This window comes from Aulonocara stuartgranti (assembly GCF_965226115.1).
Source record: "Aulonocara stuartgranti genome assembly, chromosome: 13".
Lineage (NCBI taxonomy): Eukaryota > Metazoa > Chordata > Actinopteri > Cichliformes > Cichlidae > Aulonocara > Aulonocara stuartgranti.
The window spans coordinates 12,213,886-12,236,027 of record NC_138949.1 but is presented as its reverse complement, the minus strand read 5'-3'; the positions used below and the strand labels follow the sequence as shown (position 1 = coordinate 12,236,027).

Here is a 22,142-nt window from a genome sequence, read left to right as displayed (position 1 = left end):
CTGCCTCTCTTTCTCTCTCTCTGGCTCTGTTCCTGTGCTACTGAGTGTAACTACCGCCCCTCCCCCCTCTGCCCAGCGTAAAGCACAAGGCTCGCGTGCAGAGTGAAGCGGAAAAAAAGTGCGAGAGAGAGGCTGAGAGAAAGGAAAAAAAAAAAAAAACCCACGTGACGGCTCGCGATAAGGAGCCGGCTCGCGTCGTTCACGTCAAAGAGCCGGCTCGTTCGCGAACGACCCATCACTAATGCCTGCACATGTCCTGCAAAGCCATTAATCTCAGGAGCCAACCCCCTTCACTTTGACTTCACAGAACTGGTGCAGCTGTATTGAACTTGACATCAGTTTGTCCACACATCACTAAAACGGACAGTTTTCAGTCTCGCGTCCAGATGACTCCCAGACCGAACATAAGATTTGTGGAAAAGCTTAATTTTGGCCACATCTGTAAGGAATGAGAGGTGTGTTTTATTTTTGCTCTGTAGAAATATCCCTCGGAGATGATGCTCAGGACTTAAATTGGACTGAGCTGGACATGTTAAGACGTAGAACTGGTGCAGCGAGGGGGAGGTGGAGCAGTACACTGTCAGGTTGAGTTGCAGGCTGCCCTGCGGGGCATTCCTTCAGTTCATATGCAGCCAAAACGCTTGATGAAAAGTGCAAGTCCGTTAAGGACTGAGCATTTTCACAGGAATAATACTCTGTCACTCTGCCTTTCACACTCTCCTTATCCTCTCTGGCTTTATCTCATCTTTGCCCTTCCCTTGGGACATTCAAGTGAGAACAAGAGTGACGTTCAGCTCCACCTCAGATTCCGGTCAGATTCAGTGTGAAGCAATTTGACAACAGGCTGATTTACATCTCTCACTGTCTGGATTAGTCCAGCGCTAATGTTTAGCAGGATCTCCAGTTTCAAATTAGTTTTAGGTTAGTAGCATGTTAAGTTTAATAATTAGTGTAAACACAAAGCATTAGTTTGATGAACGATTGAAAGCTCACAAAACTAGTAAAGTCTACCTTATAATGGCACAAAAGGAAAAACCAGGCAATTTATGCTCATTCATTAGTTTGAAATATTTCAGTCTTGATCAAAGAGTAATACAAATCAAACCATAATCACACTCCCTTGATCAGAGCAAAAATGATGGTTTAGATGGGCTGGTCATCAAATCTTCTGCTTGATAAAATAAGCTCACCTAAGAGTATTAAATATGGATCAAAAACAAACATTCGTCCATGTGTAATGTAGTAAGAATGTGTAAAGATTAAAGTAATCAAATGCCTTTTGAATATGATTTGCTTTGCCAGGTGCTGAAGGAGTTAGGCACACAATTAAAACAAAGTGCTTCAGTATTAGCCACAGATCTAAAGGCAGTGAAGTAGAGCCAGTTATCTACCAATCAGAAATTTAGTGGTTCAGTCCTTGGCTCCTGTATTCTGCCAATTGCCCTTGATGCATCTAGTTAGAAAGTACTTATAAGGTGCAGAATAAAAGCACTGTGTGTGTGTGGTTTGTAGTTAAAGGCACTTTGAATACTCTATATAAGTTCCAGCTCATCTATCATTGCGTGTTTTCAGCAAAACATACCAAGGGAACGTTTACAGATGTGTAACAGGATGATTCCAATCCAATCAAAGCACATCCCTGAGAGCTACAGAAGCGAAACTGTTACTGTTGGTATATGTCATGTCCGCCTGTTTATCATGATTAAGTCAACATACTGTGTCCATAGCCCCCCTGGTGTCCCTCTGTCTAGCACAACAAAATCTCTCAAAGACACCATGGTGAGATTTTGTTTTATCGGGATGTTTCAAAGCAGAATGTCCTGGCCACATGCACAGGAAGAGGGCAGGAGCTCTTTCATCTCCATGGGGCCTAGAGCATCTTGCAGTTTCTCACAGCACTGCTCACAACACAAAACATAACCCAGTACACCACATATTTTTACGCTATTTTATAGACTTCTTTTAGGAAATCCAAGTGGAAATTGCCCTTCTGGATTGGTTTCTGCCACTGAGCATGAGCCTCAGAACCGAACAGATCACCCTGCAGTACTAAGTTGATCCAAGTGCAGACTCTGACCTCTGCCACATGACCTGTAAAACAGAGGTGCCCCTATACAAAGCAGTGAATCAAGCAGCGTAATCGCTTGGAGAGAAAGAATGAGGCCACTATGAGAGCGGTGTTTTTGAAATCCCTCAAGTCAGCGCTTGCTGTGATTTCTTTCCAGGGAAACAATACAAACATCACAAACTTTAATTACACGCATACTGAGCCGAAATGTACGTCACGAGGGCTGAGTCACAGAAGAAGCTGCATGTGTCAACTGCTTTCAAAGTGATGTCATCCGAGAAAGTACCACATAAGGAACAGGAAGAAATCCTGCTGTAATTATTAAATGTTTTAGACAGTAATTTTGATACAGTGTATGATAGGGTAGCACAGCACCGAGGCTTTTAAAGTTTAATGTGTGCCACTGCAGCATCCTGTAGAAACCACTGTATAATTAAAGTTAAAGTAAAGTGTGAATTTACCTCTACAGTGTGCCCAGTGATACCACTGATACCTGGCATTATATTGCATGCCCATCTGAGCCTCAAAGCCACAGAGCTTACAGCTTATTGCAGTGACACGAAATGTAAAAAGCATGAAAATGCCATATGCGTCATATTGTATGTGGCTGCTTTCAGCAATTATGGGGATATTCAGAGGAAGGAATCAACTGCCATAAGCTCTGCCAGGTCAGTGTTTTTGATGGGCCCACTCTCACCACTCCATTGTACCTGTGCACTACCTACTTATCACCAAACAGCTGGCAGACAGAATTATCGCATAGTTAGTGAACGTAATGGGGCTTTTAGCAGCGAAAGAGACAGATATTTGCCCCAGGAGATGGTACACACCAAACAGTGAGCTCAAAAGCAGAGACTAGTGTGCATACATAAACACACCAAGAAGCCAAAAATGGCTCCAAATAATCTTTTTTCATAACAGATTGATTACTATATAAACTATGTTTTTTTAAACATGTAAAATATGGTTGCAGATTTTAGTTTTTTATTCTGCTTGTTAGCAAAAATTAAGATACTAGCTGTGATCAGATCAGTTACTAAGCTGGCATGTTTTTTTATTGGACATGTGGCAGTGTAATCCTCAAAGGAAAAGCAAGTTTATCATATCCTTCCTTGCTCTGCTTTCATCGCAGATTTATGGCTTCTCGAATTTTTATGAGGTGTTACTTTTTGGTGAAAGGTGTGTTGCATCTGCTTAAAAAAAAGATGCTAGGTGTAATTGTAACAGAGCAGATTAAGCCGTTGGCTCAGCTGTTTGCAAACACACACACCATGTTCTGACTGAGGGATTTCTATGTTTCTGACATAAATGAAATCAGAAAATTAAACAGTAATGAGGTTTGTATGGTTACTGGATACAGCTGGATACAGCTGGCTGTGTGTGTTAGGTGGTGGCTAGCTACACAGCTACGGTTAGCATAATATAAACACATTAGCACAGTAAAGCTGGAGTATGGCTAACTTTCTTACACTCGATAAAAGTTAACGTGAGGGTTCCCGATGGTTAGGAACAAATGCCATTGCAGGGCAGGGTGCTGTAAACGGACCAAACTTCAGTCAGGAGAACAACTTGGATAATACATCCAGAATACGAGGTTAGTCATTCATTTATTGCTGCAAGGGCTACATCGTAAGGTTTTAAAAACGGAGCTATAAAATGAATAGTGGTAATAAAAACCCAGAAAAACCGACAGTGACTACTGCATCTCTCAGAGGCTTGTTCAGATTAAATAGAACAAGTTTAAAATCATTTAACTAACAACAGCCTTAGTTTGGACGCAAGTTTATCACGTCATCACTTAAAGACCGAATCCGGTTGTTCAGTGATGACGCGACGAATCCTACTTCCGGGCCTAAAGTAGTCTGCGTTCAATATGGATTTTGTGTTGTTAACATGTTTAATGTTTTGTATTTTCTTATATTTGATCTCAAAAAGCTCCTAAAACAGTCAGTGATCACTGCTGACCTCCCTCGGCTTTTATTACCGCTAATCATTTATTTAAGCTCAGTTTTTAAAACGTTAGGATGTAACTACAGCCCAGCCCATGCAGCAGTATATGAATGACTAACCTCGTATTGTGGATGGATTATCTCAGTTGTTCTCCTGGCTGAAGTTTTGTCCTTTTACAGCACCCTGCCATGCGATTACATTTGTTCCTGACCACCGAAAACACTCACGTTAACTTTTATCGAGTGGAAAAAAAGTTAGCTTGTTCATATTATGCTAGCATAGCTGTGTCGCTAGCGGTCACGTAGCACATCATTATATACCAGCTAGCCAAACTTCAGTAACCCTACAAACGTCACTGCTGTTTCGTTTTCTGTCTTCATTTATGTTGGAAGTGATAACAGAGCTGTACGTTTGAATTTGTTTCCAAAACCCCGCAGTCAGGACATGCTATATTGTATTTAGATAGAAGCTAGCGAGCTAACTTCCTGCTAACTTCTAACTCCGTTAAATGTCATAAATTCCATTTTCATGGATGCCTGGATGTTAAACTCAATTGTTACACCTGGTAGAGCAGAACGCTGATCATTTTATTAAAGATGAAAGACTTTAGACTGTTTTTCCAACTCTCAGTAATGCCATAGTGATCGTTTGATATATGGACCTGCAGCGGAGTTTAGACCCAGACACGGCTAGTGACGTCAGACTGAACAACCGGATTGCTACTCAATCGTAACCAGGGGTGGAGCTTAGTAAATGTGTCAGGTGCCTTTAGAATGTTGTCATAGCATTAATAGCATAAAACATTTTGTAAGATGCTGGCGAGATGCACACACAATTGCCGTGGCTTGCAGTGGATAAAAACAGAGGACAGAAAAGGAAAAAGAGATTATTTTCTAAGGTAAGGACTGCTCAGCAAGTGAGAGATGATAAAGTGGAAACGTAAAGGTGACAAGGCAGTGACGTTAATGTTAAACTTTTCTAAAAGCAGTGTGGACTTGTACTTCTGTTGCTGTTACAAAAGAAAATTGAATTATATATATATTACTTCAGTAAGTTTTTGCTCTGTAGTAGCATATTATCTTACTGGATTTGTAATAATTTTACTGAAGTAAAGAAATGCTCCTGTCACTGATCATGGAGATAAAAGACTGTTCCAGATTGGCATCCCTCCTTATTTATTTTGTCTAACTGGGTTTAGGAGACAATGGCATTGTACATGGGTATTTGTAATTCTTTTGGTGTGGTATAACAAAGCAAGTACTTTCTTACAGCCCATTCTTACACCAACCATGTTTAAACATTTTGCAGCCTGCCTCTAGACAAAGTCAACACCCTATAACAGAGACATGAAAATGTTTGTATCTTAGGATCTGGTGTTGTTTGTTATTTAGCTACAGAAACTATGCATCTATGTGTACATGTGTGTGTGAGTGTGTGTTTGTTTTAATTGTATTTTATGCTTGAAAGCACACTTGAATTTGTGTCATCCATCAGTAAAAAAAACACACACTGGCACTTTAATGCTTCTCTTTCCTGAAAAAAATTGAGACTTGTGCCATTTCAGAGGCTCCTGGAGACTGGGGAAAATTTGTTATTTTACAAAAACATGAAATTTTGAAATATAGAAACCAGGTTGATTGTTGCTAATGTGCCAAAGGCCCTTGAATACTTTTAATTCAAATGAATGTTGTCATAGTATTAACAGAATGAAACATTTTTGTAGGATGCTGGGAAGATGCATACACAATTGCTCTGGATTGCAGTGGAGAAAAACAGAGGACAGAAAAGGAAGAAGAGATTATTTTCTAAGGTAAGGACTGCTCAGAAAGTGACAGATGATAAAGTGGACATGTAAAGCTGACAGTCAGTGTCCACGTTAATGTTAAACTTTTCTAAACACAGTGTGGACCTGTAGATGTGTTGCTGTTCTAAGGTACCTGCTTGCTACTTAGTGTGAAATGCTTTCAACAGAAAAGTAAATAATTAGCTGTTATTCAAACGTTATTTATCACTAATAAATTAGGCCATGGTTAGAGGCTGAGATATGAAAGATATTAAAGGCAAAGAATTCTTGATTACAATTTATGGAAGACATTTGCAAGACAATAGATAGAATTGGCTTTGGTGCAAATTTACAAAAGATTTAAAATATATATTTGTGTGTGCGTCTGTCTTTGTGTGTCTGTGTGTGTATGAATGAAATTATTCTTGAATTGTTATGATATAGGCATTTAATTCAGTTACCAGATTTCAGATTCAGTTACCGGAGCTGTAAGAGTAACAATAATGGTAAGAGTAGCAGGTGCGTTTGGAACAGCATCAACAGGAGCAGGAGAAGTGGTAGGAGAAGCTGGAGCCATAAAAGTGACAGAAAAAGAAGGAGGACCAGGAGGAGCATGAGCATCAGGACGCACGGTCGAAACAATAGGAGCAGCAGGAACACAAAGAGGAGCAGGAGAAATGACGAGAAGAGTAGGAAAAGCGGCAGAAGTAGCAGGAGCTGCAGGAGCGACAGAAACAGAAGGAGGAGCAGGAGCAGCAGGAAATGTGTCAGGAGCGGCTGGAGATGCAGTAGTACCGATAGGAGCAGCAGGAACACAAGAACAAGCAGGACACATGAGAAGACAGAGCTGCAGGAGGGACACGAAAAGAAGGAGGAGCAGCAGTAATCATTAATAAATACAACATCATATCAAAATAATATGATGTGTTTCTATATCAGTCAGTGTCATTCAGCGTTTTATGTCACTTCAACGTTCAGCACTTTCTGAAAAGATGAAGAAATCTTTTCTCCTTAAAAATATTTCTGGGTCAAGTCAAACATGATTCTTTGTTTAAAGCTTATTGTATAGGTTTATTTTTAAATATTGACCCTTGAACTCTAAATTTTGGTTTGATTTAAAAACTGTTTGTCCCAGCTAAGAAATGTTACAAAAATTATTTTTATTATTATTATTATTATTTTGATCTCAAGCAGACCTTAAAAAAGTCATCCATGGATTCATTACATCATGCTTGGATTATGGTCATTTCCTTATCATGAGCTTCAGCTAAAAGTACGTCTGTCATGGTCTACATGCCTCTAGCGCAGATTTTTTTTGCTTTTCTTTTTTCTTTAATCTTGCTCTCTGTGTCTCTGTTTTGATTTCTCTGGAATGTGTATGCGAGTGCTTAAGTAAGTAAGTAAATTTTATTTATTAAGCGCTTTTCATAGAAAGTCACAAAGTGCTGTACACAAAGATTCAAATAAACAGAATGTTAAGTAACAAAACAGACAATATACGCAATATAAAAGGTTAAATGTAAATTTAAAAAAATTAAAAAGTGCTGATCAACAGAAGACTTGTTTAAACAGAAAAGTTTTTAACTGCTTTTTAAAGGATTCCACAGAGTTAACCAAACGTAGTTGTATTGGTAGACTGTTCCACAGCCTTGGGGCCACAGACTGAAAGGTTCTGTCCACTTTTGTCTTCAGTCGTATACGGGGTACAACCAACAAACTATCTGTGAGTGGAGACAACGAGCAGTGGTGTATTTGTATTTGGCATTGTATAAGCTTGGATAAATAACCTGGGGCCTGGCCATTTAGTGCTCTGTATGTCAAAAAACAAGAATTTTAAAATAAATTCTAAAATCAATTGGGAGTCAATGTAAAGAATATAAAATTGGAGTAATGTGAGCTTGCTTGCTAGAACGAGTTACTAGTCTGGCTCCTGCATTTTGTAAAGCTTGGAGGCAAGAAAGAGATGATTTGTCAAAGCTGGTAACAGAGCACTACAATAATCTAAACGGGATGACACAAATGCATGAACAATTGTTTCCAGTTCACCTAAGGAGACCGTATGTAGCAGTTTAGAAATGTTCCTTAAACGAAAGAAACAGGAACGAGACAAAGATTTTACATGTAAGTCAAGGCCCAGAGAAGAATCAAATGTTACTCCAAGATTTCGAATATTTGACTTAGCAGAAGGACAGTAAGAAGCAAGAACCTGACTGATTTTAGAGTGTAGCTCAGGAGGAGTTATGATCATGGTCTCTGTCTTGTTCGTGTTTAAAACAAGTTAGTTGCTAGAAAGCCAATCAGAAACCTGAGTTAAGCACTGGACTAGGGTGGACAGCCTATCCATCTGATGAGGCTTAACCTCCTAGGACCTGGCGTCCACATATGTGGACATCACATTTTGGGTTATTTAGACCAAAATACTAAACTTTGCTCTACGGGGGCCTGATATCCACTTACGAGGACATTATACTGCCACTGTTCTATCGAAATTTTAAACGAATATCCTCATATGTGGCTCTCATTTTTCTTAGAAACAAAAATTAGGTAAAAAAAAAAGATCTGGTAATTCTTTGTTTTTACATTCATCAGGTCCCAATCGGCCCAAATATCAAAGAGAAATTAAAAATGCATGTAATGGAAGAGTTCGGGTCACAGGAGGTTAAAGGACATATGCAGTTGAATGTCATCAGCATAGAAATGCTAAGAAATGTCACTAAAAGATTGCATAATGCCAGCTAAAGGAAACATGTAAAAAGAAAATAATTATGGACCCAAAACTCTGCCCTTTTCTGTAGAGAGCATTTGAACTGGGTCCAGAGGGCGTCCTAGAACAGAGATTAGGTAGGGTATTTGTGAATCTGTACAAGATTGTGACATGTTCTTTTAAATGACTGGAGCTAATAAATGAACAAGATTCTGTGCTAACTTTATTAGCTGTTCTTGCTCATTGCCTGCTGTGTTTGACATGACGGTACAGTCTGTTTTGTTAAAGAAAGCTGCATTGGGACTTTCAAATAATATACTGAGCTTTAAAATGAATAGTGGTAATAAAAACGCAGAGTAGTTTGGACCCCGGTTTATCACGTCGTCACTTAAAGACCGGATACCCAATGGCCCAGACTGTACCAGGTGTTTTGCATCTGTGCATTGCATTTTTAAGTGACCCACTAAGGACTGTCTGGTATGTTGTCCAGGTGGTCAGGAAAGCACTTTCTTTTAAGTGAGACCAGGTCTCAGAGGTTGAACCCACACATATGGAAATGAGCTGGAGAGAGCTGCTGAAAATCCTCTGTGTTCTGTGCATTTATCTATGTAAATTACTCACATTTATCACCTGTCTGCATGCACCTGATCACTGTGAGCCAAATAAATACCCTTGCTCAGGGATGAGAAATGATCTCATAAGAACACTGAGCTGTTTTTGTATTTTACATGGCTACTCATTGACTACTGCATTGTAACACATTTATTTGACATTCAGCCTGTCTCACCAACTCACTTTGTTTCAGTGCCTTTTGCACAGTTCCCTGTTCTTTCAGCATCTATGGCTGACCCACTTTCTCCAAAGATATCAGTGGAGCTATCAGTGGAATCAATAAACAGACCACAAACTGCATCGACGTTTCCATGATACAACACAGCGGCCTCATTGTTCGAAGGCGCTGACCTGAATTTGCTTCTTGTTTACTAAAGCATACAAGTAAGGTAGAATGAACATTTTTCTTTTTTTCTTTTGAAAACTAATAAATTTAAAAAAAGATTGATTGTATTGTAATTTAAAGGCATATTTCAAGAGAAATATGGTTGCAAGAAAAATCTTCACAAAAAGAAGATGAAGAGGTAATTTCATGACACAGTTCAGTTGTGAAGGTTCAAAAATTTCACAATTATATTAGCAGTTGTAAAATGTTGTTAAATATAGAAGTGGTAAATATTCAGGTGATAGAAAAAGTAACTTTCACGTCAAAGTAACGAGTCACGATTAACATCCCAAATTTTCATGCCTTACTGAGGAACTAAACGCACAAATTTATGTGCCATTTGAACGAGTCAAGAAATTCTATAGGAAGAGATTTGACAGTTCTAAGACATGATGCCACAAGGTATACGTCAAGTTTTTATTAACACTGGAATAAGTGTCTGTATATTTTTGAAGACATTTGAAGGAGTTTTGTTTCAAGCATTGTTTCAAGGTACCAAAATTTCTGAGAAGAAACAGAACCTAAGACAAAGAGATGACTCCAGCACTCCTCAGTGGGATGAAGCCTTCAGAAGAGCATTTCAGCATTGTATAAAGGAAAAACAACACCTGGAGAACATGGTTAAAGAAATGCAACAAATTTATGAAGCCAAGATAGATTCTGTTTTGCCCAAATTCATTGTTTGATGATTTGACATAGAACATATTAATAATTGCTAACATTTAACAGCATTCATAATATTCCACATATGGCTTGAACAGGATGGCTGTCATTACATGGCAGTGACAGACTTCAAATCTGTCCTTTGGGTACCTGAGTGAGTGAGTTGATTCTGCACAATAATGGGAGGGTATAAAAGCGAGTCTGTCAACAGTCTGTCAACAGTTTGCATTTTGTCCAGATGTAAGGAGTGGCAGTCTGATTTTTCATTCTGAAGGGCTTAAACAATTCTGTGTATGTTTCTCTGCTTGTCTGTTTTGCTGTAAATAGTTCTGCTCAACATGATTAAGGCTTTGGCTCAGTTTTCAACTACAACTATATTGTAATTTGTGAAAATTTGTTTTGAATTGTTCGTAGAAACTACAATAGGTCATCCTAATAATTACATAGCTGTTGACAGTAACATTTGAATGTGTACCCAGCTGAAAGAGGAGAAAACTCAAGTGGAGAAGCAGAGAGAAATGAAGAGCATGAAGCTGAATACGAAGACCTGCAGTGCAAGCTTCAAGAACAAGACCAAGAGATACAGTCCAGGCTCCAGAACATGGAGAAGAAAAACGAAGGGCTTCAAGTGATAATGAATGAAGCGCTCCAAAAGAATGCACAACTGGAAAATGAGAAAGAAGAAAAGGAAGCTAAATACAAAGACCTGCAGGGCAAACTTTACGAAAAACACCAAGAGATGCAGTGCAAGCTCTAGAACACAGGTGTCGAACTCCAGGCCTCAAAGGCCTTAGGTTTTAGATGTGTCCTTAATCCAACACAGCTGATTTAAATTGCTAAATTACCTCCTCAGCATGCCTTCAAGTTCTCCAGAGGCTTCGCAATGAACTAATCATTTGATTTAGGTGTGTTGACCCAGGGTGATGTCTAAAACCTGCAGGACACTGGCCCTTGAGGCCTGGAGCTCGACACCCCTGCTCTAGAACATGGAGGAAAAAAAACAAAGGGCTTCAAGTGATGTTTAATGAAATGCTCCAAAGAAATGCACGACAGAAACAAGACAAGGAAAGACTGGAAGAGACAGAGAGAGATGCAACATCTTCTCTAAGACTTCCAGGGGAAAAATATTGAATTATGAGTATTTTACAAGGAAATAAATGACAAAAACATTGAAATTGAGTACAAGAAAAAAGAACTGGAGGAAATATGCACTGAAATGCAGAGTATAATCCAGGCAATGGTGAGAAAAGATACCCATTTGCAGGGAACTTAGCGCAGTATACAAATACTGAAATGCAAAAGGAGAAGTGACAACAGGAGAAAACCATCAAGACATCCCGTCTGCGCTTCAAGAACTGCAGAGGAGACATCAAGAGTTACTGGCCATCCATGACAATGTACAACAAAAAACACAACGACACGCACAATGAAAAGAAAGTTCAAGAATAAAAATATAAACAATTGCAAGAGAAAAACAAAGAACTTTGAGAAAGTATCAAGAAAAATAAGAAAAACTGAAGAAAAGGTGTAAAAAAAAAAACTTTAGGTGCAGCATGAAGAGCTTTTCCAAGAGATGTGAAGTATCGTAGTGCAGAACAAAGATCTCCAAGAACTGTGCCTGAAAAAGAAGAAAAAGCACTTCAGGTTTTTCTGGAAGAAAGAATCTGCTGCTGCTTCAGTTCAGCCTTGACAAGACTCCACCCATCTTCCTCCAACAGGGGCAAATGATCCAATAATTCACTGTGCTTCAGAGTCGTATTCAATGTTAATATTGTTTAGAAACATTACTGATGGTACTGAATAACTTAAACTTTATTTTTTTATGACTGTATTAAAATGAGTTGACAGGCAATAGTTCTAGAATAATTCTCCTTTATTTGACAATAAAACTCAAGTAAAGTCCCACTTTAACCATTTGCTTTTATTTTATAAAGAAATATATGTATTTGTTTGGACTAATCCTTTTAAGGGTGCCAAATGAAAAAAGCATGAAAACAGGAATGCGGTCAGTTAGAACAGAATATGTTGTTAGAATATTTTGGTTTGAGTGAAAGTTTAAACAAGTTTAAATTTTAAACTTTGCAGTTGGTGGATAAATGATAATGAGTAGGAATGCAGGTGGGGATGATGAAAAATGACCCAAAGTGGATGTTGTTCATTGTAACTGAACTAAAACCACGAAAAACATGATTTGTCTATAAAAGCCTCTACCTGCCATGTGGGTGTCTCTGAAAAAATAGCTTTTTGTTACACATGAATAGTGATTTTGTACACATTCCACATCTGCAAATAAAAGAAAAGGACTGAATTTTTATAGATGTCACTACAAATATGTTTCTTCCTTCTTCTTCTCAGATTCCTCAGTTTCTGTCTTTAGCATTGTCGAGTTTAGACCCTCAGTGGGGGTGTTAAAGTATCCCTAAAAGTACCATTCTCTTCTATTGTTGTACTTTCCCAATTTCTCTGTTGGAGGCTGTACAAGTTACAATAAAATTTGCAAATATTAGTATTGTTCAAATGGTAAGTGGTGTGAATATTCGAGCTTTCACGTATAAATTTGATTATGTGGATTAGAGGAAATTCAAAATGAATTCCAACCTGTCCACCCAGTTCCTGTTTTTAAAGTCGTTGAAGATGTATCCTGTACAATCATTCTACCCTAGAAAAAGAACTGTTAAATGAAGTTATTAAAAGCCCCACATTACCATGACATTGCCTGTGATGAGTGTATGTAAACTTCGGACCACAACTGCACATGCACCGTTTGGACTTATAATTACGTGGTACTCAATGTAATCACAAGGAAACTAATCTAGCCTTGTGTACACACTAGCTAGCACTAACTAGCTTGGCTATTAGCTTAGTGACACCTAGCACATTGCTAACGACAACAAAAACTGGATTTTTCTTCCTCTGAGTTGCAGAAAACATTTACATTTTTAAAACTGTCTGAAATTTAGTAATTTAAGACTAGAGGTATAAATGTTCTTGCTTAGGAGCTACACTGACGTCCAAGTAAACAGGTCAGTAACAGCTGTCTTATTTAAGCCCAGCCAGGCATGTGTCATATGGGTGATTAGGTGTAGCGAAGCTGTCATCATTAAGCATAACAAGTTTTTGCTCAGGGAGAGGATAATAATGTAGCCCACTAACCTTCTGTCAAACACGGGTCAACTCACTCACCCTGATGAGGCGTTAGGACAGCTGTGGACATTTCTGTTACTAATAAGGTCACGCTTTTTAAAAGGTTTAAAATGTCTGAAACATGTTTACCCCTGTCCCGCACCAGCAGGCACCTATGTGTTGCAACGCATCATGCAAAGGGACAGGTTGGATTCCTTCAAGATGTCAAAGGAGATCACTAATTTTCTTAGTCCCCAGAAGTTTCAAGAAGAGTTCCAGTGTTGGAGCACAGGTAAAGAAGGCTGATGCAAAGAGCTGGCCATTCACATCAGCTACTAGCGCTTCCATGTAAACTTAAATGGAAGCATAAGCCGTCATCTGTCAGATTTAGTCTTGAAAAGCACGTGGCTCTAGGTGACCAGTTGTATTCACATACTTTTAGGACGTAAGGTTTTACAGGATCTAGAGTTTGATTTGTAGGTTGATATTTCCGCATTTATACTTTGGCCAAATATCCCTTTATGTCGAAGGTGATGTGCAGACCGCTTTAGGAAAGGCGAACATTCAGCCCTCAGTGAGACTCTCTTACATAAGTTACCTGCTTACACAAACACACTCAGGAAGAGAAATTGCAAACTAGACCCAGTGCCCAAAAAAATGTTTGCATGTGGTCCAGAGCCAAAGATCTTGAGCCACAAAACCAGTCCACATTGCTTGCTGGTCACAACACAGAGCCTGTGTTCACTTCAAATGCATACTGAACCATTCATCTATTATTTCATATGGGCTTTATATGAAGGTGTTATCCAAAAAAATGGTATTTTAGACAAAAGTGCTGCACTTTTGTCCTGAAAATAAAAAGCTGGCAGATAAGACCAATAATATAAAGTGTTCATTTCCTCTGTGCAATTTCAGACAGCTCAACTGGACAACTTAACACTGTAACACCATGCACTATTTTAGCATAATTATATTTTGAGCAGCAATCTGTGGTTATAGCAGGCTTGGCTGTGGAGTCATGAAACAGTTAGGTGCAGAGGGAACAGTAAAATCAGTCTGGTCTTTGTCTGAGGTGAACTTAGGAACTGTGGTCTCTGTTTACTTCATGAGAGCTTTGCCTCACATACAACGTGTAATATCCACATTTTAATTATAACTTTTTCAAAGCATCTAACTGTAGCATGAAGCTTTAAGTTTATGTCATTGGGTAAAAAGATTCCCCGCGGTGTTTAAACATATTCCTCACTTGTGTGAAATTATATTTGCGCAGAGTGACGAAGCCTTTGAAGCATAGGTGTGAACATGTTGTGGGCAGGCATTCGTGGTTTGTGTTTTTTTTAATGGGACCTATCCCATCCCATCGCCAGTAAGCCAGCTCGATGTTCCTTGAAATGCATATACTATTATATATTGTACATATATTTATTAGTTTCAGATGTAGCCATTCTTGTATTTTGCTTGTTTACATTATTGTATTTTGCACAACTCTGTTGCTTGTGAAGCTCGCACACAAGAATTTCACTCACATGTGCTGTACCAATGTACCTGCACATGTGATGTGACAATAAAAGTGATTTGATTTGATTTGATTTGAAGTTTTTTCCCCTATTTTATGTAAAATATAAATGGCTTGGTTCTTATATAGCAGTTTTCTGCTTGAGCACAGCTATCTCACATTCACACAAGCACTGTTCTTATGTCTAAGTGCTTTCTATCTAACATTCACACACATTCATACTCAGTATCTTGCCCAAGGATAATTTGGCATGCAGACTGGAGCAGCCAGCGATCAAACCACCAACCTTCTGATTAGTAGATGATCTGCTCTACTTCCTGAGCCACTGCAGGAAATTTTAAAAGGCTTCAGCCTTGCAGAGATTATTATTCATATTAACGACCCAGCACACAGGGGCATGGAGAGGCAGTAAATAGCTTTACTTCTAATCCATTTATGATAAATTGTAGAATCACCGTCACTACTACCAGCCTTGCTAGAGGCCACCTTTTGAGAAACCCCCTCGAACAATTTTTATTACAGATTTCCTGTAGATGTGAAAATGTATTTCTACGAATGCCACGCATGGACTAGCAGACGAAAATGACAGGCAAGCCATTTACTTTCATACAATCAGTCCCTGTGTCTGTCGTTCAGTGACAGGGAGGGAAAAAGTACGCACACTTTTTTTCAAGCAGATCCTGTATTGGTTTCTTGACCTGGTGAATGTCCCCAGTGAAGAGAGGCTTTGTGGCCTTCAGACAGCTCTTAGCCTTTAACACACACCTTCATAATAGCATATGTGTCTGTGATTTTCCATTTGGAAAATTGCTTGCTCTGTCTCTGGCTTTGCTTAAGACAGAGCGAGATCGAGAGAAAGATACAGTGACCTACTGTAGGTGCACCGTGATTGCCCAGCTTTGTGAACTCAAACACGTGCCAAGGTATACAGGTGAGCGCTAAGGTAATCTTGTCGTCTTCCTGTAATGTGGCAACACTTAAGCACTGTGCGGTGTATGGTGGGTGCCAGTGCTTTGTGCTTAACTCAGCAAAACCTGTATTTGATTCATGGATTTTTGTCAGAACAGAGCCCACATCTCTGCACAGCAGCTGACAGACCACAAGATGCCAGCTTCACACATTTATCCTCTGTGGACAGATGTGATTGTCTTTAGCTTTGTCCTTGTAGATTGGATGTGGGGTCTTCTTTGTCCTTTGTCCTTTAGCAACAGTTTAATCTCAGGAGCAGCTGCACTAAACAATGACTTTATAACATGCACTCCTAATCATCTTAATTTCACTGTAGGAGGATAGCTTTCCAGCCTGCTGCAGGAAATTGATATCAACAGTGTCATGACTTCATATTATGCGAACAAAAATAGGAACTTTAACATCTAGCAACAGTGTCATTCTGAGTCTCTGGCTGAAGGTATGGTGTGCAAAGACTGCATTCAGTGTTTGCTGCTGGACGGGTGACAGTTGGGGTCAGAGGTTCATTTTCCCCTTTGGCTCCTTCCTTCTCTTGCTCGCTGGCTTTCAGAGGCTGAAAGAAGACGCGGAAGCACAGAGGCATCTGGCATCAGAAGCACAAGCAGCCCTTCCCACCACATCCTGAACTGTGGCAGCCAGAAGAGAGAAACAAGGTGCACACTGTGAACTAAATACAAACTGAGGGGGGGGTGTTCAGGATACCCCTTTGGTGGGTGTGTCACCACAGAGAAGTTCACTGTGAAGAGAAGAAGGAGAGAAGGTGGACGAGGGGAGATGTGCTGCAATTATAAGTTTTCACAGAACAAAACAATGTTAATCAATAACACTGCACCAGCATCTGTTGGTGGAGCTAAATAAAGATCGTGTTTCTGAAGTGCCAGATGTTCTCACTCTGACATCAGAGCACATTTCTCAGTGCACACATTAGCTCAAACAAACTAAATTATGCTTCATATGATATTTCTGGGGTTTAGTGTATGTTTAGATGAATGTCATCTGTGTTTAGACAACGTGTGGTTACTGCAGCAGGTCTAAAGTCATCACCTCCTAAATGGAAGTACAGAAACAGGAACACAACTCTTGAGAGTAGTTCAGGAGTTGGACTAAAAGTGTAAGCAGATATTTGAATGGTCAAGATGGAAAAGCTGACAAAGCTCAATTTTATTAGTATCCCAGCACTTTTTTTTTTTATTATTGTTTTTGGATTGATTTTTGTTACCTCCACAGATGTTCTTAGTAGTGTTTACATGTGTGCGTGTCATTCTGTTAAAATGATGGGCTTGAAATGTTCTGAATTGACCCCTAAAACGTTGTAGGGGTGTAGAGCGTAGTCATGTTAAAACTCCATTAAAATTTGGTTACATCCACCAAGGTCTTCTAGGTTAACTTAATGATTTATTGATCAAAAAATGGCAAAAATCCTTATAACTTTAACTATAATTCGTACAAGTGTGATGTTTGCTGTCAGCATACAGAAAGTACTGCATGAAGACTTCAAGTATCATCACATTTGAGCTCTCATCTTTTCTTCAAGTCAATAGATTGATCTGAAACTCTATTTCAAAGTATGTTTCTTACTGCCATTCGCAACATTTAGGAAATTAGGCTTTTGTATGGGGATTCTAAGTATCCAAATATTACATCACATTTGACCTCTGACCTCACTTTTACATTTCATATCTCTTTCTCTTTCAAGTTGACCCCAAAATGTGTTATATCTATGACAAAAGTATTGTCGAGAGAATGAGAATGAGCTGCCTGGTTAGAAATATACTGCAGCATAATATTACAGTTTATAATAAAGTCAAGTTATTCATGTACAGTTATTTAAAAATCAGTATCTATTATCCAGTAGATACACCTACATTATGTTTATGTACTAAATACAATAAAATTTTCTTAAATGTAAATGCTGCCCAAACACTTGATGTTAGGCGCCTGTTAATACTGGATAAGGGTAAATACATTTCTTATTTATATTTTTCAGAACATTATTAATAGTAATATATTGAAATTTTACTACCAATTCTGTGCTATTGCCCAACTGAAAAGCTTCAGTCATTAATTCCTGTTTGGCATTCACACAAACCTGCAGGACACAATTCAAAGAAAATGCACAAGATGGCGTTTGAAATTGTTCAGCACCGCTTTGATCTCTGCTGAGGGCTTTAAGATAGCTTTGCTTGAGACGAGACCTTTGTCTTTAAGCTTTACGAAGCCACTCTGAAAATTAGACTATAACCCACTGAACCTTTCCCTGTTGCCTCAAATTTCCACCCAAAACCTCTATCTTTTTAGTTGTTAAGCAGTAGATAGGATTACAGCTGCAGTCATTTGGACAGTTAGTAGTGAGGTATTAGTGACTGTGTCTAAGCTGGATTTAAAATGAACTGACCGGTCATCCCTGCTCGTGTGTCACTGCAGTGTCTACTGAAAGCAGAGGAGAGCAGGGATTTTGAAGAGGACAGAAAGAATTCATGCATAGGCATCGAAATTCAGGCCATGGAGCTGACGCTGAAGGCTTTCACTCTGAAGGTGGTGAATATTCCATGGAGGAATAATAACCTGAGCACCCTGCATACAGACCCTCCTCTGTCTGATCAAGGACAGACCATCATTGGAGTCTACCTGTTAGTGCTGGGTAAGTAAACCACCATACGCTAGAATGCAATGTTTATTTTTTGCATTATGTGTATTGTTTGCAGATGAAATATGTTTACTTGGATTGTACGTTATGCTACTGTGTCAGTATTGCTTGATATACTGTATTTCCTACATTCGCATGAAAGAGTCACACATTATTCAAGTGTCAAGAACAAAACCGACTCTTGTTTCCAAAGGCCAGTCCACAGCTGACACCCACAGTTTGGTTTGGACCGTGCCAGCTAAGATAGTCGAGAGATTTTGTGTAACACAGAGTCTGAGATATAAAAAGAAAGGGACCCTGTTGGCTTGTTATCTGACTACAGAGTAAAAGGGTTTAACTCTGAGCTTCACGGGTTATTCACACTATTGGAGTCACTTCAGGATGAGATCCAGAACTAACAGCAATGATACATACGTACATGTTCCTATACTGTATGTAACATATTATCTAATAGTACTATACTACTACATATGATACAATATGATAAAATATAATAAAATAAAACACCATACAATGTCATATGCTACCATAAGATTTAGTATCCTATGCTATGTGGTTAATTAGGTATCCCCTGAATATTCTGTGTGCTTCCCTCCCTGCAGGATGGCTGTCCTGGTTTGGAAACAGTTTAGTGATGTTTGTCCTGTACAGGCAGCGGGCCACACTTCAATCAACCGATTTGCTCACCTTAAACCTCGCAATCTCTGATGCCAGCATTTCAATATTCGGCTACTCCCGGGGAATCCTAGAAATATTCAATATCTTCAAGGATGATGGATATTTGATCACCTGGATCTGGACCTGCCAGGTAAAAGCCAAACTCGAACAAGACTTCAAAATACTGACATTTGGAACAACAAGTCTTATCGCAGGAGCTATGACTGTGCAGAGTCACCAAAAAACCATCCGTGTGCATCTGCTGTCTTTGGCCAGCCCTCAGTTAATAAAGTACATTAAAAGAATCTGTGGAAGTGTAACAGTAAGGTGTATATGCGTGTGGGTGTGTGTACGTGAAAGGGATTATTCTAGTAGACATGTGGGCTGGAGGTTAAATCGTGATAAGATTACCATTGTGGAGGCCTTTCTTCTAGCAGTAGGGCACCTGTCAACAACCAAACAGTGAACGGTTAAGAGCTGCTTTGGTGGCTATTTGTTGAATTTTATACCTACATGCACTTATATTGCAGGATCTTATATTTAACCATTCATTTCTGTGTTTTTCTCTTCCTACAGCCTCAGCTTGAAAAGAAATATTTGTCATACTTTAGCTTGGAATTCATCCAGGATATTTTCTTGCTCGAAGCCAGGCGTGGTAGAAATTGTGATTTCCGTGCTGCAGCGAGTGAAGTCTCTGAGGAGTCATACAAAAACAAGCCGGTGTAACCAGAATATATTTTAGTCTGGAGAACGTAAACTTTAAAAATCTAAGTGAAAGAGATACTGTAACTCAAGCTCTGCTGCTCTTAGGCTTCCCTACAGTCACAGAGATGATCTCATATCTCAGTCATCCAATCTCCGGTGAAAGAGAAATATTGGGAAGGGAAGTACCCCACCTCTCTTATTTCACCTTCCCCCAAGAGAAGTGGGCTAAGGCAGGGAGCCTCAGACGTAAATAAGGGAATCAGGTAAAAAGTGACAGAAATAGTGGAGAAAAAGAATAGAAAGGTGAAGGAGACAGGCATGTGAGAAGCACATTACTGCATGGAGCGTGATGGGACATGAGCGAGCTGCAAGCTGGGCCTCATCCCCGTGTTTCACACTCGGTGGGGCAGGACATTATTAGATATGAAAGAGCCTCTCAGGATCATGTGACATTACAGAAGGAAAGTTCGGAGGAAGAAATGATGCAGCAGTGTAAAAGGTCTATGAAAGTTTACATCACCTTCTTGAGAGCCAAATAAAAGACAGATTAGTTGCACTAAACTGCACTAAACCACTATTTTTATTGCAAAGGGTCCTGAAATTTTATAAGAACTAAAATGAAACATAAGATTAACGCTTAATAAAAACCATACCAATGTTAGTAAGATAGTTTTCTGCCAAATGAGGGTGAAAAAACGTGATGCTTGGAAGTAATAGGATTACATTTAAGGAAGATCAAGAAAGTAATCAGACCTCAACTGATCCCCATCACCTGGAAATGGCACAGCAGGAGCTGGGTGTTACATAGTTGGGGCCAGACTGAAACACAGTAGCATCATTTCCTTTAAGAAGAGCTGTGATTAAAAGATTCCCAAACATTGGGCTGACTGCAACAAAGCTCCATGTGTTGCCATATTTGAGAGTCAAATCAAATTTTCCTGTGATATAAGTTAATATCTACAAATTAGCAGACGCAGTAAAGATTTTCCATTTTAGCATCCTCTTATTGAACCTGTACAGCTTACATCAGAGGAAAGGCTCTGTGTCTGGAGCATATTGACCAAAAGGGAGGAAGAGCTCTTTATCTGAAGCATCTCTATCTGATAAAATCTAAAGCAAACTCGGCAGACAAAGGTCTGACATTAGACAGGCACTGGCTCTCTACCCCGAGGCGTCACTGACCACTCACAGATATTTTGAAGACGTGACATCAGGAACTACCAGTCCATCTTTCTCTCTCTCTTTCCATCCAGGTGGACGGCTTCTTCACGCTGCTCTTCGGCCTCGCGAGCATCAACACCTTGACGGTGATCAGCATCACCAGATACATAAAGGGATGCCATCCAAACAAAGGTTTACAGCTTTAGCCCAGCCTTTTGGCCTTCCTCGCATTCCAGCAGCAGTCTCTTATCTGACAGGAGAGTGTGGTGTTTTTAGTGCTAATGAAAGCTCATTACAGGCTTCAGCTGTGGAAATAACGACCACTCGTCTCCAGCAGTTTCATTTTTATTTCTCAAAGACATTATTAACTTATTTTGAAGTGAGATTTGCTATTTTGGGGGTTGCAACTGATGTTAAAAAATGCCTTAATTATGCTGGAAATTTAGTTGAGCAACTGCTTCTGCTGTCGGCGAGGGATAAAGGATTTTATTGTTTGTGGCTGCTCATGTTAACCTGAGTGTTTTTACATTTGCCGTTAAACTATGGACATTAGTGGTAAATGTGGTGTGGCACCAGCTGCGTTTGCTAAAACCTTCGCTCTTATACTAAATCTAAATCTGAAAAAACCCCACTGCATGTGTTTTTGTGTGCAAATGAGTTAGGAGAATGAAATGTGCAGGTAAACCAGTGCAGATAATACGCAAAATACAGCTCAGTATTAAAATCACTGAAATCCTTGAAAACTGCTCTGCACGTATAATATGGGATATTTAAATTAGACGTTTGCTCGTTGCCTGGAAATAGAACAAACTATTATTTTCTTCCCTTGAACACTTTATCAACAGAGGCCCTTTTCAGTCGCAGATGTCAGCAAAGGCTGTTAAAAAAGAAAAGACTTCATTGTTCAACAAAAATTCATAGCAAGTCAAAAATTCTGCATCTAACTTTTTCTGTTGCCAAAATCATGACCTTTAAACTGTTTTTAAACTGCAAACAATCCTGCAGTCAGTTCCACGGTGTGAGAATAGCAGGCTGTACTCATGTTACTTGTCCTTGCTCTGTCTTCTCGCAGCTCATTGTATCAGCATCAACACGATTGCTGTGTCACTAATCTGCATTTGGACTGGAGGGATTTTTTGGTCTGTTGCTCCACTCCTGGGCTGGGGCAGCTACACAGGTCTGTTTTATGCATCGGACTT

The 22,142-nt window shown here is 39.3% G+C and overlaps 1 protein-coding gene and 1 long non-coding RNA gene across 2 annotated transcripts in view; one reads left to right on the top strand and one right to left on the bottom strand.

The window, feature by feature from the left end:
• The first annotated feature begins 3,883 nt into the window (after positions 1 to 3,883).
• LOC309720658 (visual pigment-like receptor peropsin) overlaps positions 3,884 to 22,142 on the top strand; it is a 19,323-nt gene continuing 1,064 nt past the window's right edge. The window contains exons 1-6 of the mRNA XM_082557768.1: positions 3,884 to 4,916; positions 5,742 to 5,828; positions 18,198 to 18,414; positions 19,023 to 19,228; positions 21,036 to 21,135; positions 22,016 to 22,120. Of these exons, the coding sequence (XP_082413894.1) occupies positions 4,842 to 4,916; positions 5,742 to 5,828; positions 18,198 to 18,414; positions 19,023 to 19,228; positions 21,036 to 21,135; positions 22,016 to 22,120 (790 nt within the window). The 5' untranslated portion in view covers positions 3,884 to 4,841. The remainder of the gene's footprint in view (positions 4,917 to 5,741; positions 5,829 to 18,197; positions 18,415 to 19,022; positions 19,229 to 21,035; positions 21,136 to 22,015; positions 22,121 to 22,142) is intronic.
• Positions 10,651 to 22,142, bottom strand: part of LOC309720660 — a 17,831-nt gene continuing 6,339 nt past the window's right edge. Inside the window, exon 3 of the long non-coding RNA XR_014280550.1 lies at positions 10,651 to 11,783. This is a non-coding gene — a long non-coding RNA (uncharacterized lncRNA). The remainder of the gene's footprint in view (positions 11,784 to 22,142) is intronic.